At 33.8% G+C, this 20,971-nt stretch overlaps 1 protein-coding gene across 1 annotated transcript; it reads right to left on the bottom strand.

Moving 5' to 3' along the window:
- Positions 1-741: 741 nt before the first annotated feature.
- LOC110453036 (hematopoietically-expressed homeobox protein hhex-like) lies at positions 742-12,470 on the bottom strand. The gene is made up of 4 exons (XM_021501854.1): positions 11,573-12,470; positions 3,200-3,387; positions 2,452-2,502; positions 742-1,845 (listed from the first exon to the last, which is right to left on the bottom strand). Exons 1-4 carry the CDS (start codon positions 12,000-12,002, stop codon positions 1,669-1,671), a joined length of 846 nt encoding a protein of 281 aa, XP_021357529.1. The 5' UTR covers positions 12,003-12,470; the 3' UTR covers positions 742-1,668.
- Between the last annotated feature and the right edge of the window lie 8,501 nt (positions 12,471-20,971).

The raw sequence follows: 20,971 nt of genomic DNA, 5'->3' as shown, positions 1-20,971 counted from the left end.
GATATTCTTCAAAATGAGGGCAGGTAAACCAGTGTTGTTAACCCCATTTAACCAGGACAATGGTAAACGTGAACACTATCGTCTATGGAAAATCATTTGGTTCTGCGGTCCCTGTATAGTGTATATGTTCAGTTGAAATTTTATGGAATCAAAAAATAAAAATAAATATGTAGATCGATATTATGAAGTATTCAGTTGAATGTTTCTTTCCATTCTCTTTCTTTCTTTTTCAGATTACAACGGACCCATTTCATTATAAACAATTATTGAAATATGTACTTCAGTCTTTTAAACTTTGGTAAACACTGCATGCAGTGCACTAGATTCCACATCGTTGTGCATTGGAGTTAACACTGAAGTGAACTGGAGTTAACACTGAAGTAAACTGGAGTGAATTTCAATGTTTTGTCAAGTGCACTTCCTTGTTCACTACGTGTGCACTGCACTAGATACCATGTTAAGTTTGCTCCCAACTTAACTGTGACACAAAAAATAATTTTGTTGACAGCTTATACACAGTTCGAGCTAAAACACGAAAGAGTGTCATCCTTCAAAGGATTTGAAGATTCTTTCTTTTATTTTCAATATAGAATGGTTATGGAATGATAAAAAACAAAATACAAATAGCTTTCGATTTGCTTTTTCTGAATAATAAGTAACTCGTGTAACTCGTTAACATACACAATTTGCGTACAACTATACCATATTATACATAAATAAGAAGAAACACAAAACATGTTATGTTAACATTTTATTTCTCATACATGCATTCATCAATTTCCACTCATCAGCAGACATTCTCATTAATTGAATATGTTTAAATAAAACATTTATATAAATATATTGTATTATACATGTAAATAATTATGACAATTTCTAGTCCAATGAGGTTCTTGATGTTATGACAATTGCATCTTGATGGCCTGTCTTGTTTCTGAAGGTCACTGTATTGCCACTGTTGATTATCAAAACAATGATAAGAAACAATATACGTGACCGGAACGGAATGTCTTGTATATCGAAGAGAAAAAAACAAGTAGTACATATTGCGTTTCTCCGTCCATCCTATTCTAAAAGTGTCATTGATACCGGCAAGTCTACTTCTAATTGAATCACGTATTTTAAATTGCAGCTTTAGTCATTTTGTGCACACAAGTGATACTCAATCAGTTCCCTGTATCCTTGAACAATCAGTGGACTCGCTTAATTAGCACTTTAACGCTCATCACTATTTAGCACGTTTAAATGGAATGTATATGTTGACAAGATCACGACAATATAATAAATGTCGTGCTGGAACCATCCCTTAGTAGTGGAATCTTCTAATGATCAACCACCGATGTCTAATCAATATATGCTCAATGTAATATTAGCATGTACCGATCATCAAAAGCCGTTTCCTATAAGGATACGCCAGCAAGTAGCTTTGATATTTGTTCCTCCATTGATATTTGATTTGGGAAATTCCTCATGATAGTTTGTGTACTCGTTCCAATCCTATCTCAGTGTTCAACAAAAAGGTTTGGTGCGTTGATCGTGTCTGTACACACTACACATTTCAGACATGAAACCAATATATGTAACACGTTCAACATGCCGGACATCAGACCAAACTTATGATGGTAACCATATCTCATTTCTTGTGAAATGTCTTGGATCGTTTCGGATCTATTTGGTTAAGCACTCCTTACCAACGTCTATTTCGTCGTCGGAATCCTCGATATCATTATCGAAGTCTTCCTCATCAGAAGTACACCTATCGATATCATCAATCTCACCCTTCGAGGAGTGCTCGTCTTTGTTTTCACCGGAACCATCCTCCTGTTTATCCCCTGATGGAGATTCCTGAAACATGATTTAAGTATGACCTCTAAAACCATTTCCAAAATAAAAAATCAATAACGAACTATCTATCGCAAGTATTACAATATCTTATATAAAAAAGATATATGGATAGTTCACTTTAAGAATCATTTTGTGGTATGAAGTTAATGATATGGCTAGGACAATGATGAATAAACTGTTTTAAACATTAAAAGTAAATGGATGTTGATTGGATGAGGCAAAACTTAAGAAGCAAATTCCATAACGTTCAAGAAGTTCTATTTTCTTGTCGTTTATAGAAGCAGGGAACAAAAACCCTGTTGTGACATGGGGTGTCTAACATTCGACCTACTACTTAATTGCAGCATGCTAACGACTTTAACGTCAAGATCAATATCTGACATTTGTAGGTCAAGTGAAGGTCATATGAATTTTTTCTTCGATATGTTGGTATTATCATGGGAAGGTAAGATTTTAAATTAATTTAGATTTTTGTTTATTTTCTTGAACATTTTACATACTGCTTCAAGGTTAATTTTCATCCATGGTGCTGCTTGCGTTGTTGAAGCTTACACACGTGTGAACTGATACAAAAATAAAAACGTCTTTATCAAAATGTGAAAATACCTGTTTTAATCGGCGCCATTTTGCTCTTCGATTCTGGAACCACGTTTTCACCTGCAAAGATAGAAACAGAATGAAAGGTTGATACTAAAGTTAATCCAAAATATAAATCATTTCAATATGTCAATATGTAAACCGGTGATCTCAGTAAAGTTTGAATTATGTGACAATATCGATACACTTTGTTAGCATGGCGTCGATGTATTGCTCGACCTGGGAGAAATGTCATTATATTGCAAGGTATATGTTGTTTGATACAGAAAAGTCTGGTTGTATAGCTGTATTTATCAGACAAGACCGATAATTCATTCGACAGATTTCTTTCACCTGCCAATAGTGCCCACGAACATTTGTTCAACCCATTCTAAACACTGGCCTTTCACACAATAGCGTATATCTCACAACTAGCTGTTGAGAGCTGAAGTCGAGAGTCGTTGAAAAACAAAATGATAAGAATTGACGTTTGACAGTTATATAAAATTGCGCAGTTACTTAATGCTCAGAGACACGAATTTTTCTTCTCTGACTGTACAACATTTCATGTTAACAACCTTTTTTTTCATATTTTAATGGCTTATAAAACCATATTCTTCTAAAACTTAAATTTCATATATATTCATATATTCTCTACATATTCCTAAACTGTATAAGGGTACTCTTAAATAAAAAATATCTACCTTAAAATTCAACAAACAGTAGCTTCTGTCCTCACTATTTCATGTTTAGTACCTTAATATAAGAATAAAGTTACCTGTCGTTCTGTTAATTGAAGTACTTTAGCAAGCCTTTTACGCTCAGGTGGTGACAAATATTTCTGTGCTTCAAATTTTTTCTCCAGTTCTAATGTTTGGTCGTTGGAAAATCGCACTTGTCCTCCTTTCCTCTTGTGCATAGGTCTTTGTATGAAAGGATAGTTCCACATAAAGTGTTTAGGTCCACCTGTAAGAAATATCAAAATATAAACGAATGAAAAAAAAAAAAAAAAGGCCAAATTTTATAACGTCAGTACAACAGTATAAAACAGGAACACAGTGTTGACAGAAAAAGAGAAAAAGACAATCAACCAACAACATAAAAAACGAGACAGAAGTTGCATTTCATGGTTATTCCAGTAATACGTTGACCTTAGAAACACAAAATAACGACCTAAAGAGCACACATTGTTCCCGGACACACTAAGCACTTTCGTTTCAGCTTAGATGACAATAATTACTAGCCACTTCAGTAACACATCTGGAGAGTGTGAGACGATATCCTATTAAAATTGGCCACGCTATAATGAACTTAGCCCTTTAGGTCCGTTCTAAGTTCAGTTTGGTGCTTTATACTGAATGAAACAAGTAACATTATGTTATTATTAGAGAATACCACTCATTACAACAAAAAATCCCTGAACTATTAAATATTTATCAAATTATAAAATATTTGTGAGTTCCCTAAATTATACAATATTTGGGAGTTCCTTATATAATAAACAATATTTTGGAGTTCCTTATATAATATACAATATTTAGGAGTTCCCTAAAATATATAATAATATTGAGTGCCTTATATAATACAATATTTAGGAGGACCCTATATTATACAGTTTTTGAGAGTTCCCTATAATATAAAGTATTTAGGAGCACCCTATATTGTACAATACTTGAGGGTTCCCTATCACATAAAATATTTCATTTTAAGTTTTCACGGGAAACCTGGAGAAATAAAAACAGGTGTTTTAATCAACATGGGATTATCTTTTGTATCATCAATTCTGAGTGAGTTCAATACCACTTGCTTCAAATAATTCGCAAGTAAATTGAGTCTGATGTATATGTTTCTTGAACTTTTGTCTAATAAGAATTTGAACAAACACTCCTTGAGGTAAGCGTATAGTAAATGAATCTTCTTTAAATGTTGGATGTTTCATGACACTCAGTAACGTATAGCAAACGTCCACCCTACACTAGGCAGTCCATGTAAGTGTGTAATATTTATAAAATATAATTGGTATGTTTTCCAAAGCTTAAATTGGACAAAAAGAGAATGCATCAATTAAAATTGTGACAAGCCTAATTTGATATCTAGAACAATGAGCCATGTTTTAAATGTCAACAAGATACAGTCAAATTCTGTTTGATACGAGTGAAAGGTCCTTGGTGGCGTAAGTGTTTCTCCTATAACAACGAGTAATTGAATTCTTCAATTGTTGGCTATTATTCTTATAAATTAGGAAAACAATAACACTACTTCAACAGGCGACGCGCAGTCTAATTACAGAAAAACTTTAAAGAGGGCTATTCCTAAACCTTTCCGATTAGCAAGGTTAATATTTAGGGTCTGATTTTGATCATCCTGTATTTGACTAATTTAGACTGTATTTGCTTCCGCCGTGTAACCACTATGGACCGCAACTTAACGCTCGGTAAGCTTGACTGATCATCACAAAGTGTAAGAGATATTCCAATTGGGATCAAGTCATGCACCGAAACGAAATGACATTACTTTATAACTAACCGACAACGCAGGAAAACAGTTCAATGTTTTAAATTTCACAAATGTTTTCTAATCAATGTTTATTATTTATAAGCTAAGGAATGATATAGTGAAGACTAAAATGTTTGAAACAAAGGATGGCCATGCCTGCTATGACCGTGTTCTTCGCTATGCCAACATAATTACCCCTTAAAGCCACACGACACCACGCCACGAGGCGGAAGCGCGTGCCTTGCAGATTGCGAATATACCCATTGATCTCGCAGTCCTACACTTACTCGTAAAATTCCGGCGCGCAGGAAAGACGTATGGCCGGGTGCGATAGTCCTCTGAGGTACTCTTAAGTCTACTTGAGTGAAACAATAATTTGAAACTATACTGAGTGCTTGCCATCACCAAAGACATCAAATAAGAAAGCTGTTCTAGCAGTCCTTCTGAAATCTCATTTGGGTTGTGTGCATCGCGATAAAAGGCTTCTCCAAAATCAATTAATCTTTCTTAACATTGATTGGTAAAAACAAAATATGGCACTTAGTGTAGAGGAAAAAATGACTGTTCGAAATATTGGTAATGTGAACTACATTCTTTGTACATTTAGTCTTTATTTGATTAATAATGACATTGAATTAGTTTCAACAATAATGAAAGTGAATCGAGTTCTTTTTTTATTCTGAAATTTACTTATCATCGAGATATATTGTATATCTTATCAAATATACCATTGTTGATATGTTTTATTGAGAAGGGGGAAACTGAGACGCTTAATGAGTGTTAACATGGCCAATGGTATATCAGGTATCTGCATAGTACTCTGTATGTGGATATTTGTTTCTGCACGGAAATTTTAACTGTTTTTTCATTTATTTGATATGTTTGCGTCATTGTCTTGAAATAAACGACAGTATTTTTAATGAGAATGCGTTCCTGGTAGACTAGCTAAGCAGTAATTCTATAAACCTGTAATTTACGTAAAGTGGAGAAATCTGGGCCATGTACATGTATGTTGTATATGTGTATGGAAGCACCTGTCATTTGCCGATATAGAAAGTCTACGAAGGCAACATTTTTGCTGCACCATACGGCAACCTAATCAAGTCAGGACTCGTCAGTGGTGTAAGAATGAAAATCCACAGATTGAGTAGTCCGGAACATTATAATATACAGCGCAATGGCAAGGGTATCTTTAAGCTTTATTCAATTTATCATTATAATGAAAAATCTTTACTCAAGGATTGAAATCCGAAACTGAAAACGTTCACTTATAAGTGCTGTTATGAAAGTGAAACAGGGGTAATTCTTAAGTGTGGATATTGCCAGGAAATAAGCAAATATTTGATTTCAATTGTCTAAACAACACCATCATGTTTTCATATCTTCTCAAAATAACCGATAGTCGTAATCTAGCAGTACTCATTTTATAGTAATTATCGCATGTAACCCCTGATATAGCCTTAACAAACCCAGTATTTAGATAAGTACCGTCAAGTTTGTGATTTGTCGGTTTATCCAGTTTGTATATTATATGCCAAACTTTCATTCATTAAACCTCAACCAAGTCTTTCATCTGTTGCTAAACGTTTACATAACTATGATATGTTTACATTCCACGGAGGGTCTCGTTTGTCCCGACTATTTACCGCCTTTGGCTGGTTGTTGTATGTGGTCAATCTAGTGGATTGGTCAAACCGCGAAGATAAGACAATGGTGTGTGACAAAGAGATGAATGGACATCGGAAGCCGACTGTTGACTGGCTATCGATAAGCCTGTTTGTTAAGGTGTTGCTATCAATGGGATGATCCAACAATCCTTGTTAATTGTTGTTCTATAGCTAGTTGTAACATAAATAACGAAAGTATCTCCGTGTTAAACCCGTGCTGTTCAATACCGACAGGTGCCCGTCCGTCGACACGTGGTCAGTGTCGCCGGACTGGCGCTAAGGGGGTTAGAGAACATACCGGGGTTGGTGGTCAAGCCACAAATGGAGCGTCCCTATGGAGGAGATGGATCGAATATCATCTTAGAATCTATTATGTCAGTAGCATCTTACCAACGTTACGGACGAATTTCCTGTGATAGGTGTTTAAATTTGTTGATTTTGATCTCAAATTCTACTTTCAATTGCAATATTTTAAGCGATAAAGAAAATGTCAGCTTGACCCGCAGTGACGCTCATTGTAAGAGCGGAAACGAATCTACAATGTTAAATTTAAAATCGCATTATTTATGTTTTGAATTAATGTCATCTCCCTTTCTCCATTTTATTCATTACTTTATCTATGCATTTAAGTATTTGTTTTAGTTTAAATAACTGTCATTAACACGCCAATATTGACATCAAATTTGTGTATCGAATACAATATTTAAGTTTTAGGCAAACACAGGTGCAACTAGTGGTATTTCAGTCTATTATGATTAAGACTAAAACAATTTGGAATTCTTCTAATGGATAATTTACTATAATGTCAAAACTTGTTTCATAACCTACATTAATATACTATTTATTCAATCCCTTTAAAATTCTTTCATCAATGTTTTTTGTCCAACTGATCAATGTCAAAATTGCAACGGTGACAACACGTTGTATGCATTCTCTGTGATAAATTAGTTAAAGACATCTCGACGATTTGTATATAAAGAACGAGTGTCCTTTGTTAATCTGTTTGTTTGACGAGAATACATGTTTCACACGGTAATCTTTAGGGTCTGTCTAATTGTGTACACAACATTACATACATCACAAGGATCACTCGGTGACGACACCACCAAATATATAATCCGGTCCGAGACGGAACACAGAAGTAGAAGTATCCTTTCATTTTTCCGTTAATATGTAATAATTATTATAATTAAAAGGAATGACAAACACTAACTGCGCAAAAGCAAGAACGCTGTTTTGATGATTAATATTTGTATATTAATTAACATTTATTTTGCCATGTAATGTAATGACCGTAAGAGCGACACAATAATGATTTCATTTCATCAATCGAACCATTTTATAGATCGTTAATTTTCGGTAATTGGTCATTTGAGTGAATACTCTTCCCAGTGTCAATTTTCATTATTAATGGCTTTATATAGTTATAACAAAACCATAATCGCATAACAATGACCGTAAAATAGAAAAATAATGCATAGTGTATTATCAATAGCCAAACCTTTTATTATACAATGCAAAATATTCATGAATTAGGAATAAATTATTAAATAACTTGTTCCCTACAATATCTACAACGCCAATGATGATTCTATAAAAATGTGTTATTTTTATAGACAAGATTTGTTAAAGATACAAGAATTGAACGCATATATAAAAACCAGCTCGGATAATGGCCCATTTAAACAAAAGGTTGTGAAGATACAGGATAGGTCTAATGAGACGTGTTACACTTAATTAGCAAACAGACCCGCCTTAAACAAACAACGCGGTAATTTTTGAACAGATTCAAATTAATGTTTCTATTTCCTGTCCATGCGTGTGCCTAACAATGGGTTCAAGTACGATTTAAGTATAATTCAAAAGAACACATACTATTCTAACGCCATATTGTCTGCAAAATATTCAACAATTGTCTATCAAACCTCTGATATAAAAAGAATCATGAAAATATCTTCAAAGCAAAAACATTCCCTATAAGTTTCTACAGTTCAAAAGTCAAATGGGATGTAGACTATAATGACACACTTCACGTAGATGGTAGAAGTGAGGGCTGGAGTAGGAATGTCATGACGGATTAACGACTACAAACAAGTTTTCACACTAAGAACACTCCAAAAAACACCCTCATCTGAACACAAACGCCCACAAATTGACCCTATTTATTAATCCTTAATTCACGGGGCTGATATCTACATGTAGGTTCTTGTTGTGTCATTAGATGAGATTGAGACCTACAGGCAGACATCCATTTGTTTGCTGTCACTATGCGTACCATACGTGATTGCGTTGATTATTAAATATAAACATGTTTAAATACTTAAAGAAATTTAAAAACTAAACCGTATTAAAGATGCACGTAAGACACACCCACCTGTAATTGCACCTTGGAGTTTGGTAGATACAATATGCCCAAAATTAATTTAACCGCACCGTACATGCTGTCTTGACCTTCTAGCACTCATCAGTGATGCTGGAGGCATAACACTTAAGGATCTTTAACTAAAGTCATTAATACAAAGCTTTCTAAATATTGCATCTTGTAAGAAACACCTTTGTGTTATTGGTTGAATTTGTTTACAATAAAACGAAACGAATTTGAAATTAAAAAAAAATGTATTATATTATACAATTTCTCATTTATAGTGAAATATTCAAGCATATACTAGAACCGTTTTATAATTTCTAAATTGTTAGTTGCGACAAAACAAACATTGTTAATCCATAATGTAATTGTTACAAAGATAACTGATCAACAATTTATTTTTCTTTTCTTATATTAATTAGATAAGGTGACTTTATCAGACAATTACGAACATTATGGAGTTTATGGAGTGTGCTATGTATTATTAACCGACATTTTCGGTTTATCAGTATCTAACTACATGATAATGTATGTTTGCCGCAATAATAATAGTTTTATTTTATTTTGTCATATGCATATTTTATTAAAGACACGATTCAAAAACAAGAATGTTTAATCAAGCAATGACACTCCTGGTTTACATAGGGTGATCGTATTTATTGAACGTCAAACACTGACTACTGACCCACCCGGATATGTACCGTTAAACAACCGCTTATGTACATATTTATCAATTAACAACAACTTGACAGCGCAAAAGTGGCACCCTACGTCTGGTACATAACTGGGCGACAGCGTGGACTTTTTCTACAAACACATCAGGTCGACAAATGAAAATTGTCTATCTATCTATAGAAAACTGTCTCCCTATATATACAAATAGTCAATATATAAAACAAAATTTATCTTTAAGAAAATCTCTGCTTAATTAAACAAGGGAGAAGGAGAAGTAAAATATATATTATCTTTTAAATCGTTGAAGTACCCGTAAATACGATCCTTTTGCTTCACGTCGATTTATGGTAAATGATCATTGTTTTAGATAAAAGATAGGACACCAGAAATTGTTAAATGGATTTCCTACTAATATGTTTTGTTTTATAGACATAATTGTGTTGTACAGACCAGTAAGCTTTTTTTTTTGTTTAAGTTTTGCTTATTGCTTTTTTTTTCATTTTAATTGTTTTTTTTTCAGTTAAGTGGGAAAATTTGCAGTTAATTAATTTTCTACTCCCGTTTCAGTTTATGTTATGTTCGTACATACTATGTTTTTGAATTTATTTAGTGTTATGTATGTAGAAAATGTGAGTGATATAATATATGTAAACCAGGATCTTGCAGAATATATGGCAATTAAAAGGATGTTTTTCCGCATGATATATGTTTAATTTAAATTGATATCAATATTTTGGTATAATTATGCTCTTAAAAAAACAATTTTACGGTATAGTAGAAAATGCAATTTTTGTGTGTTTATCATTTTTCGTCTGATGTGAATTATTGTATTAGTATTTATTGTTATTTCCGCTATGAATTTATTTGTTTAAAATATTTGTTTTATTAAACTCAATAATTACGAAACATGTTTTGGAATCTTAGATACAATATGGGATATTTGTCGGAGATGTAAGCATAGATATATATATCGTGTATGTAGTGCAATTATCGATCGAAAGAGTTAATTGCAATAAATAAAAAAACTTCCTCAAAATGCAGTGAAAGTGCCATATACATTTGACGTTATATATGTTTTGAATTACATCCCTATATTTAGAGATTTTGAGTTTGACCTATGAACAGATGGGGCTTGATGATGATTAATAGTACAACGCATGACACACCAGTTCAAACAGCATTTCCGACCAGGGGGAGTTAATTGATGCATATACTATAAGTACTCGGAAACAGTTAAATATACAGGACACTTACTAAATGTCTATTTCTACACTGGGTCATTATCTTCCATTTGTTATAACCAACTGGTTAAACTAATGCTAGGGAGGAGATCGCTCGTAAGCGATACGGTCTTAGTGGAGGCAACTTTAAACTTTTGTGAGGGTCAAAAGTCCAAAGTAATATACAGTACAACGAGACTGCTGCAGAACATGATACATTGATATCATGTTTTAGGTATATTCAGGCTTACTTACCATAACATTATTTGAATTGTTTCCTTGTACGTGGTTGGACTTTTTATATAATTATATGTTTTCCATTTATTGTAGATCTTTTATCAGTAGTTCAAAAATATGAATGTATAATCTTAGCCATTCATTATTTTTTGTGGGTTTTTTATGGTTTGTGATGTACCTTATGAAGAAAGGAAATATATTTCTACAAAACAATCTTTAAATGGGTCTTCATAAGAGTTTGTCACAACAGAAGCTGTTAAGTTTAGTTTTTGCTAGCTTTCATACACAGCGTTCGCATCTATTTTGGAAATGACAAGGAACTGTTCTTAACAGTTAATGTTTATATATTATCTGCTGAAAATATATTCGTTTTCTAAATATAGTTAGAGCTCAATCGGTTGGCATGCGTTGAACAAATTATTGTAACTATTCAAGCGGTCCCAAATTTTAAGGAAAGCCTAAACAGTAGTGAAGGAATATTGTGTACATACCTTTGGCATATGCATGGCGGTCTAGATAGTATTCTGGTCTGGCATACGGGACGGTGTACATGTGATTCATGAGAGTATTTTGATATGTCACTGGCGTTGTAAAGTAGGATTGAGACAAAAGGGTGTTGGCATCGTACATTGGCAGAGGTTTATACAAGCTTGAAGCAGTCACAGGCCCCGAGGACACATGGGCAGGGTTGATTGGTGTTGGTTTGTGAAGTCCAGCTCCAGAAGTAGAAGAACAGGTCTGGGAATTGCCAAGAATATCGTCTATCAAAAATGAGGTTTGCCCTGAAGGAGGGCTTGCACTCTGTGAGTGTAATGATGCAATGGCGGCTGCTGCAGCAGGGTGATGCAGATGGGATGGAGAATACAGGGCCGGGACTCCCCCTGGCATAAGCTGCTGGAGTTGAGCGACAGGATGCAACATCGTTCCTGGTGCTCTAACCTTCCACGGGAAATCGTACGATCACTTCCAGTCACACTGTTACTCGTTTGTCATGTTTGTTTTTCTATCTGTGGAATATGGTTTCCATTGCAGAACCCGGTAGCTTTCAGAGATTATAGAACGTTTGATGGTTAAACTCCGATAACAGTTTCAAGTCAAATTAACACAAATAGATTATAATGTTGACCCAAGTCGATCTTGTAATAAAGTGTATTTATCTTCTGGCTTCCTGCTGTGCGATGATATATCAAATGTCATCAGTATTTTTCGCGAAGTCTGACACTTTCACAAACCAGCAATGGGTACGGTATTAATATCAACATATAAGGTTGTACTCGTAAATGATCCGATATCTAGCAGCCACATATTACATCACACGTAGGAGAATCCGGAAGGTTTGAAACGTCGTGTTTTATGTTAAGATATTAACACTTGTGCTAGTGATATACTTTTCATAATGATATCAGTTTAACGGTGGCGTTACAACAATAGGACCACAGGATAGGCAATGTACGCCCAATTTTGAGAAAAGGGGGCGGAGCTAACGGTCGGCTCGGGCCATAGGGGTATCGCTTCTCTATTTCTATTGGGACAATCTCTACTCTAATTGATCACTTTCAGGTTAAAGTTCAAGCAATTCCGTTTGAATGTTGTTCAAACATTGGCTCAGCGATAAACAGTGATCCCCCTTTACTGTATAACGGTGAGCAAATATCTCTATCGTCCTGGTAGGAATCGCATTGTACTTATCTAATCAAGTGCTGACACTCCTCGTCATGTAGACATATCAACCCGGGAAATTGAAGGGGCGGGGCCTGCTGACTGACGGGACATAGTAAAAGTACTCCACCTTTTGGTTTTTTTAAGTCTATATCCCCGCATGATCAGTCTGAAATTAACTAAAAGAATTCATATGACGTAGCCAGTTGCAAGATTAAAAAATGTATGTATTTTTTTCTTCTTTACAGCATATCTTTAAAAAAAATCAAATACAGATGTAGACAATATTAAGCATATTTAACAATTTATGGACGTATACTTTTTATCTGTAATCTTAATCATTTCCTAGCTACTGGTGTGTCCTATCTCGGTTTGTATAATATTCGTAAATATTATGCTTTTGCATTTTTTGGTGTTTTGAATGAAAAGAAGGTAAATAATATTATATAGATATATGAGGATTTCCTAGGATGTGTGACAAATCTCTACTACTTTTTATCAGATGTTGACCTGACGGCTTTCTCATGTCTGGAAAGGAAACCTTTAGCACCTTCTGTGCGTATTATATGGGATTCAACATTATTCATTGATTGAAGTATTAAAATAAAGATGTCCTAGGTGTGCCGAGTCAAATCAGTAAGGAATGGTTAAAAGAAATTCAGACATTTATAAATAACATGATAAAATATAATATATATTCAGTTAGCATTACTCTATATTTACTTAATTATACAGAACACAAGAAATAAGACACAACAATCTGTGACACTATGCACGTGGAAAGTGTAGTTGTCCTTTTGTTGTACAGGTAGTATGAACAACATTTATTTCTAAGTTACAATGTATTCATTACACATCAATGGAATAGAGTAGATTAATTAAAAACAATGCCCATATCATTATCCAGTCATATTGTCATGATCTTATATATCAAATTATCTCACGGTTATATTTTATACCTAAAATTTAAGAAATATATGGAAATATTAATTTACGAAAACACATTCATAAGCAAACACAACCTATATATAGTCATTTAAAGCTTTGAAATATACTAAATCTGTTATCTTTATTCTTCGTGTGAACAAGAAAGGAAAAATGCATAATATTTCTATGTATATATATTTACGTGTTTTATAAAATGTTTGATACGGATTAAGATTTTGAAAGTCATAATAATATAAAATACACAAAATGTAACTTATTTATCAATCAAGTTTTATGGAAAGCGATTGTTAGATAATACTTGTTACTTGCTCTGAAATTGATTATATCTTACTACTAGTATACAACATTATATGAAATGCATTAGTTCAAGCTTATTATAATATTAATCACGTTTATATGGAATTTAAATGTATTTGCATAAATATGATACAACATCGCTATAAAACCTTGTATTTGTTAAGGGGAATGGCGTTGATAATGTTAAAATAGCATGTGTTCACTCCTATTGCTGTAATGTGAGGCAATGCAATATGTTTAAATCAAAAACTTTATTTTCATCTTTTAAGTGGTATTATTCGTTTAACATTTCGTTGTAATGCTTAGTAACAGTGACGATAAATGTAATAAAATCGCATCAAAGTATCAGTATCAGTCAGCAACAGTAGGTTCGTATTACGATATCATCGGAAGTCCCTGATTTGTATTTCGGAGAAACTGATATCATCTTCCATGTTTATGACGACAGTGGTGCGTCAGAAGTACCCTACAATTTCATTCTATGAATCAAGTGTATATTTCTACAAAAACAAATCCATAAAACAACAGCAATATTCTTTGTCGATACACTCCTAGATGCGTATTGTAAGCAGTTGATAGCGGTAAAGAGTCATACTGGTTTAACAAGCGTAAACTAAATCGCATTACTAAAATATTTCACATCTACACTGAGACGTGTAGGTTTAATCAAAGAAATCAAGGTGATACATTTATTTGACATAATATCTTAGATCTGATCAAACTTAGACCGTGTTTAGTGTAACATATCCATTTAGATTCTAATCAATCACACTAGAACATATCTTTGATCCATTTGCTTTTTAATCATAACTGTTACCATCACTAATAGGCTGCGTTACACCATAGGATTTTAGATCACACGTTTAACAAATCACAAAATTGTTTTAATTGATTTAATCTATATATGTATGAGGCATGGTTCCAATGTATAGTTGTAAGTTAATGTTCATGCGGGCTCTACGCCAGTATAGTTCAAGTTTTAGCTAATATTATTATTATTTTATCTGCCAAATAATGACAATGTATAATGCATTTCCTACAAAGGATAAGGCATCATTAATAGATTTCTTTATGCATAGCCTTCGTCCATTGTTCTCTTGTATTCTCAATGATATTGTTATATATATCTTATAGATAAAAAGTAAACTTTGTTATGATGCTGATGGTTTAAACGATAAAGTATTCTATCTTCATAGTTTATTTACGACTGCAAATATAGACATATATATATTCACGAAATCACACCATCGATGCTGTAAATTAAAATGTTGAAAGATGTCGAAAATATATCAGATAAGACGTGGAACACGAGTAAGGCAAGAATTGTGCCAAAATCCAATAACAATTTGATTAAAAAAATATCGAAGCAGTATTTGGAATTTGATAGAGTCATTTCCAAAGACTGAATCCGAACTTTATGTTGCCTCGGACACATATTGTCAATAAAAAAACACGCGACAAAGCATTGTAGCAGCGAATAAATACATATACCTTGTAAAGTGGAATTAATTTAACAGAGCGACCAAGTAGTAGAATGGTAGTAAGTATGGTGACAGAAATTAGACAGATCGGGAACGATCTTTAATGGAAGTAGCAATTAAACACAGCTGACCGAGTATGATCATTACATTTAAATCCATCGACATGGCATGACAGTAATAATTAAAAAACAATCTGGTTTGGTGATAATAATTAAAAGCAGCGTCCCGATATGGTGGTAACAATAAAAAACAAAGACCAGATAAACACAGCGACCTAGTATGACGTAGTTAGTAAACAAAGTTGTCTAATATGGCGGTAGTAAATAAACGACACGACTAAGTATAATGATAGAATTTACATCTAGCGACCGAGTACAGTGGTAATAATCAACAAAGCGTCTAGTGTAGTGGTAATAATTACACAAAGCGATCTGGTATGGTAGTAATACATAAAACAACGACAAACTCAGCGACCAAGTATAAAGCTAGCTAGAAGTCAAAAAGATAATAAATCGCATACAAAATATGTTGCATACGTATACCATGGAATGGCATCCCTTATGTTTTGGACACAATGTCGTATCCTTTTAAAATTGCCGAAGAGTTGTTTAGATAAAAACAATAATATAAGAATTTATTGCATTTACAAAAGAGCATACAGTGTTCTATTATGTATAGCCCTGTTTTAAATTAACTTGATGAATACATACAACAAGGAATTAATTATGAAGCTAATTCGGGCGCAATTGCATTGTCGCTGTTAATATGTTACCAAAGCAGGACGTAAACGACTTCCTCCGATGGAGTAGATATCATTGTGATCAAGCTCGCAATTGAGGTAGGAGAACAATGAAAAGCATTGTTTGGTAAGTACATTGTCCAGACTTACAGGAAAATTGGACGGAAACTAGGCAGATATTATGCGTGTTTACATAAAACCACAACACTGCTACCGTGCTGACACTTCACATAATAGGTTACCACTCAGCATATGCCACATGCGAGCAGACATCTCTCCAGCCGCACGCCATCCCTCTCGACTGCAATACGATCCATGCTTCAGTTTCAAAATGGTTCTTGCTTTGGGATATCCTTTTGTTTGAGGATACAATTTGTGATCCCTTAGGATGCATGCAACTACGACAGTGTCCTCTTCGATAATGAACCTTCGTATCGCCTTCTGCACATAGAATGATAAGGCGGAAGCAGTCATGTTTATGATGCACGATCAACAGTTTTCATTCCAAATAATACGAAAATTGATTTATATATTTGTCTCGTGCATCGGTAATATAATTTGTTGTAAGAGGTCATATAATGAAACGATTTAAGTATATATATTGATTGAAAACTGATGTGTTGTTGAGGAAACATAAGTTTACTTTATCAACAAGTTTTTAGAAACCTTTCCTAAAATGCTTTGACAATTAAAACACTTTGAAAAATCCAATTTATTACATTTTAACATCAGTATTATATGTTTTTTAATAATAATAAAAAGAAGTCACGAAGATTATAAGAGTCTTTCATGCACAGGGGTGTAGGATAGGGAAATTCCACCTGAGGGGTTTTCAAATTACGTAAAACCCGAGGCTTTGCCGATGATTTGCCATATTTGAAAATCCCGAGGGTGGAATTCCCCTATCCTTCACCCTTGGGCATGAAAGAGTATTTTTCTCTCATTCCACCCACCAGAATAAGCTCAGAAACCATGAAAATGCGTTTGGACAGGCCACCATTTTGCAAATATAAGTTTCCCTGAGCTTTTCAGACGAAAATGAATTAGCCAGCCAGATTTTGCGTATCCCATATTTACAAACAATGTTTGCACAGAAAAAATAATAACATCTTTCTAACGTGTATGATGATTATATTGTATAAGGCTTTAATTTCATCACGTCGCCTTTTTCCGCATTGCGGCATCGGAGAGTTCCAAATTCTTGACGTCACCTCATTGTTGAGCCTTTGTGACGTCACGTCACGAGAAATGTGGTGTAAGATAGAAAAGTCCTACACCCCTTTCTTACCCTGGACAGCTCTATCTTACACACAGGGAAACGAGATAATACATGTTCTTATTTTCCTTTACTTTTCCTCAGTAGATCACAGTTTGTGTTTTGCAGGTAAGTATTTTTACCCAGTGATAATTGATAACTGATAAATTGCACACAAAAAGGATATCACGTCAAGTGTCCAAGTTCTCAACCATTATCTCCTTGAATTACTAAATGTTAAATATTTGGATTGACACGATATTGCTGCAATCAGATTTGAGAGCATTTGTCAACACTGAAGTGCTATAATAACCTCGCTATATAAGTGTAAAATATTTTATTGAAACTATGGTGTTCTCTTAGTGTCACAAGGGTACAATATCCTAAATAAATATAAATAGTTACATAAATTGGTCAAATTGTCATCATCGGCACAGTTATAAAAATTGGCTGAACTCTTCATTAACAAATACGTTTGATATAAAACAAATGTATAGCATTAGAGCTGTTCGAAATTTAATTATAAATAAAATTTTACATAAAAAGGTTCAAGGGAATATCTTTGCTATTTATACATTTTATCGATGTTGCTATTCAGAAATAATAAACGCCTATTATAAAGATGAAGGTTGAAAAAATAAAGGAACAGCATCTTTATATTGTTAATTTTTATATATTTAGGGGAGAACACTCCAAGTCGAAAAACAATTGAACAGTAGAACTCTTCTCGATTGTTTCTTGATCATTCCTTAATTTTGCTATCAAGATGTCAAACACAGACATAATGATAACGGGGTTCCTAATAAACTGTCAATTACAATAACTAGTGAAAGTTAATTCAAAATAAATGTGCCCGAATAATAGAACCATACATTTTTTTACATGGTTTGAGCCCGTTTTAAAAGCCTTTTGAATGCAAAACAGATTTTTAATCATCAGTATACCTGTTTCTACTGTCAGTAGTTTAAATAATTTAGTACATGTAACTAGTGTACGCGTACAACTCTTAGAGATATGTTTAATGAATTATTCATATTAAGAGTAGTGTATATGTTCCACTGTGTAATCTATTTTTATCAATGTGATAAGGAGATTTTTATTTTTGCTAGATCTATCTTTAAAAATAAGTCAAGTTGTTTCCTAATATTGTTTTCAACCATAATCCTGATTGAAATCGACGAAATAATACACACAACCATTGTATGTACAGATTATGGATATGAGAACAATATTGGTTCCGCAAGTTTCACATCAAAACCAAGGTTATAGTGATCCGGTGTTGTCAGTGTTTTTTCCTTGTCGTCTTTGATATGTTATGTTGATATATCGTTATGTTTCACCTAGTATCTGAACGTTGAAAACACTCCCAACAAAATAGGTTTTCAAAGCAGAACTTTTACTCCTGATTCCGGTATCATTAAATAAGTTGAATTCATGAGTTTGATTTCTACTCAGATATTGCCATTAAAACTGTTTTAGCCATAACGTGTATGCTGTTAATATGTATTATTCAAAATCAACGAGCCATACCTCTAAGACAATAGGTTTTCTTTCAATTAACACAATGCAATTGGGACTAACTAAGACTAATATTAACGACAAGGGTTTGACTCAGTATCAGAGACACTTTTAGTCCATCCAAGTCTGACTCTGGACTTACTAGCTGATTTTCTAATACAAAGTCACGGAGGTCCAAACAACGTTTGTAATATTGGGGCTAAGATTCAAAGTAGTAAGACAATTATGTAACATGGGACTCGATGAGATGAGACATTAAACATAATTTGATCTGAAAGCATACCAGAATTTCAACCTAATATATGTTATTGGACACCACGTTAGCCTTCCAAACTTACTGTAGGGATATTACACCATGACTGAATGGAACGTCATCTTCATTAAACCACTATTTCACAGCCGACTAGAGCGTATATTTCTGACAGGAAGATTCAGTGAACATTCTCACCCGATACATACCCGGTCAAATTATCCTTGCACTTTTTTCTATGAAATTCTCCTCGTTAACCTTACCCTTGATAGCATTATTTTCTACACTTTTATCTATTTCATCAAAATCAAGTTACGTACCAATAGACACCAACAGGAATTAGGAAGACACAAATACAACAAGCTGAAAAGTATCAGCGAAGACAAAATCATTTGGTCCCTAAAATCTGTTTTGATATTAATCTATTGATGGATATTTCTTAAAACTTGGACCTTGTTTGGGAAATTTAACCTGTCCAACAACCTGTATTGGGATATTCTACTTAATACGATTGTCTATAAAACTATAAATCCGTGAGTTTATGTGAATATGGAGAAGATAATTGTACAGTTAAGGCTAGAATTGACTCCCATAATCTCACGTGACGTAATCTAAGTGAGAGTATATCTAGAGTATTAGCCGTTCTCACGAGTCGGGGGAAATCGGAGGGGGTGAGGTGAGGAAGGAGAGGTATTTCATGAAAGTTAAGATCAGAATAAATCCTTGACTGAAATAAAAGTGTATTAAATATGTACATATTATATATGTAACAGAGGGATTAGAACACTGAGGTAGGGTATTGTGTTAGAATAATAAGTGGTTCGAGGCAATTTCCGCCGGCTAATTAGAGAAGGATGCTGGTGGTCTTATGTAAACAATTAATAAATATCTTAATTGGATCGCCGTATAGTATACAATAGATAATATTTTTAATCAAAATACGTCGGTGTTAAAATAAAAACAGATTGTTTTCGTACAACAAACGGAAAGCATTAAGACTATGTTTATGTTGAACATCCCGTTCTTCTAGGATGTAAGTTTGGAATAAGATATTAGACTAGTTTATTAAACCCACTCATTCTCCTATGCATATACATAATATACATATCTATAATGAGAATGGCCTAAACATAATTCTATTATCTTTAAAGTGTACCCCTCTGTAAGGGCCTCTCGTACTGCTGGAGGGAGTCGAGAGAACTTAGGCCCAGCCATATCTTACCAATTGTCTACGAAGGAGGCTTTAGATAACGGTCAAGAGGCTCTAAGCAGTCAATGGTGACCACTACAAGCTAGCACCATAAGTTAAAATTGAACCAATAAATGCCTGTGTTTATACTAATGACTCCAATACAACAGACGTTACTATGCAATGTACGTTAAATAACGGTAACCAAGGAAAGGTGCTATACCATGTAGTCAGATCAGAGCTCGCTACATCTAAAATTCATCATATCTCTCTATTTTTGTGCAATTATCAGTAAGGCTACTGACCCGACTCCCTCTGTTTAAATGTTCGATATTTCATTAATAAAATTAATATTTGATATTCGTACTGGTAAAGCCAAAGAGCTATGTCATAGATGTGGTATTATTTACCAATATATATTAACTCATATTATATCAAAGTGTAGTTATACTGAACACCTACGGGACAAGTTGTGGTGCTCTATCGCAAACATTAGTGGTACTGGTTAATGCTGAGCGCGTATACAAACTCTCTCACAGATCAATAATTAATAC

Source organism: Mizuhopecten yessoensis, unplaced genomic scaffold (genome assembly GCF_002113885.1).
Source record: "Mizuhopecten yessoensis strain PY_sf001 unplaced genomic scaffold, ASM211388v2 scaffold7065, whole genome shotgun sequence".
Lineage (NCBI taxonomy): Eukaryota > Metazoa > Mollusca > Bivalvia > Pectinida > Pectinidae > Mizuhopecten > Mizuhopecten yessoensis.
The sequence above is the reverse complement of the archived record's forward strand: the minus strand, read 5'-3'. Positions and strand labels throughout refer to the sequence as shown.

Bases quoted from the DNA above. Each gene is read 5' to 3' on its own strand.
- LOC110453036 (XM_021501854.1), bottom strand. From the start codon at position 12,002: ATGTTGCATCCTGTCGCTCAACTCCAGCAGCTTATGCCAGGGGGAGTC. The intron at 3,388-11,572 runs GTATGTACACAA...TATTTCTTACAG, and splicing joins CCGCCATGCATATGCCAAAG to GTGGACCTAAACACTTTATG. The intron at 2,503-3,199 runs GTAACTTTATTC...CTATCTTTGCAG, and splicing joins TTCAATTAACAGAACGACAG to GTGAAAACGTGGTTCCAGAA.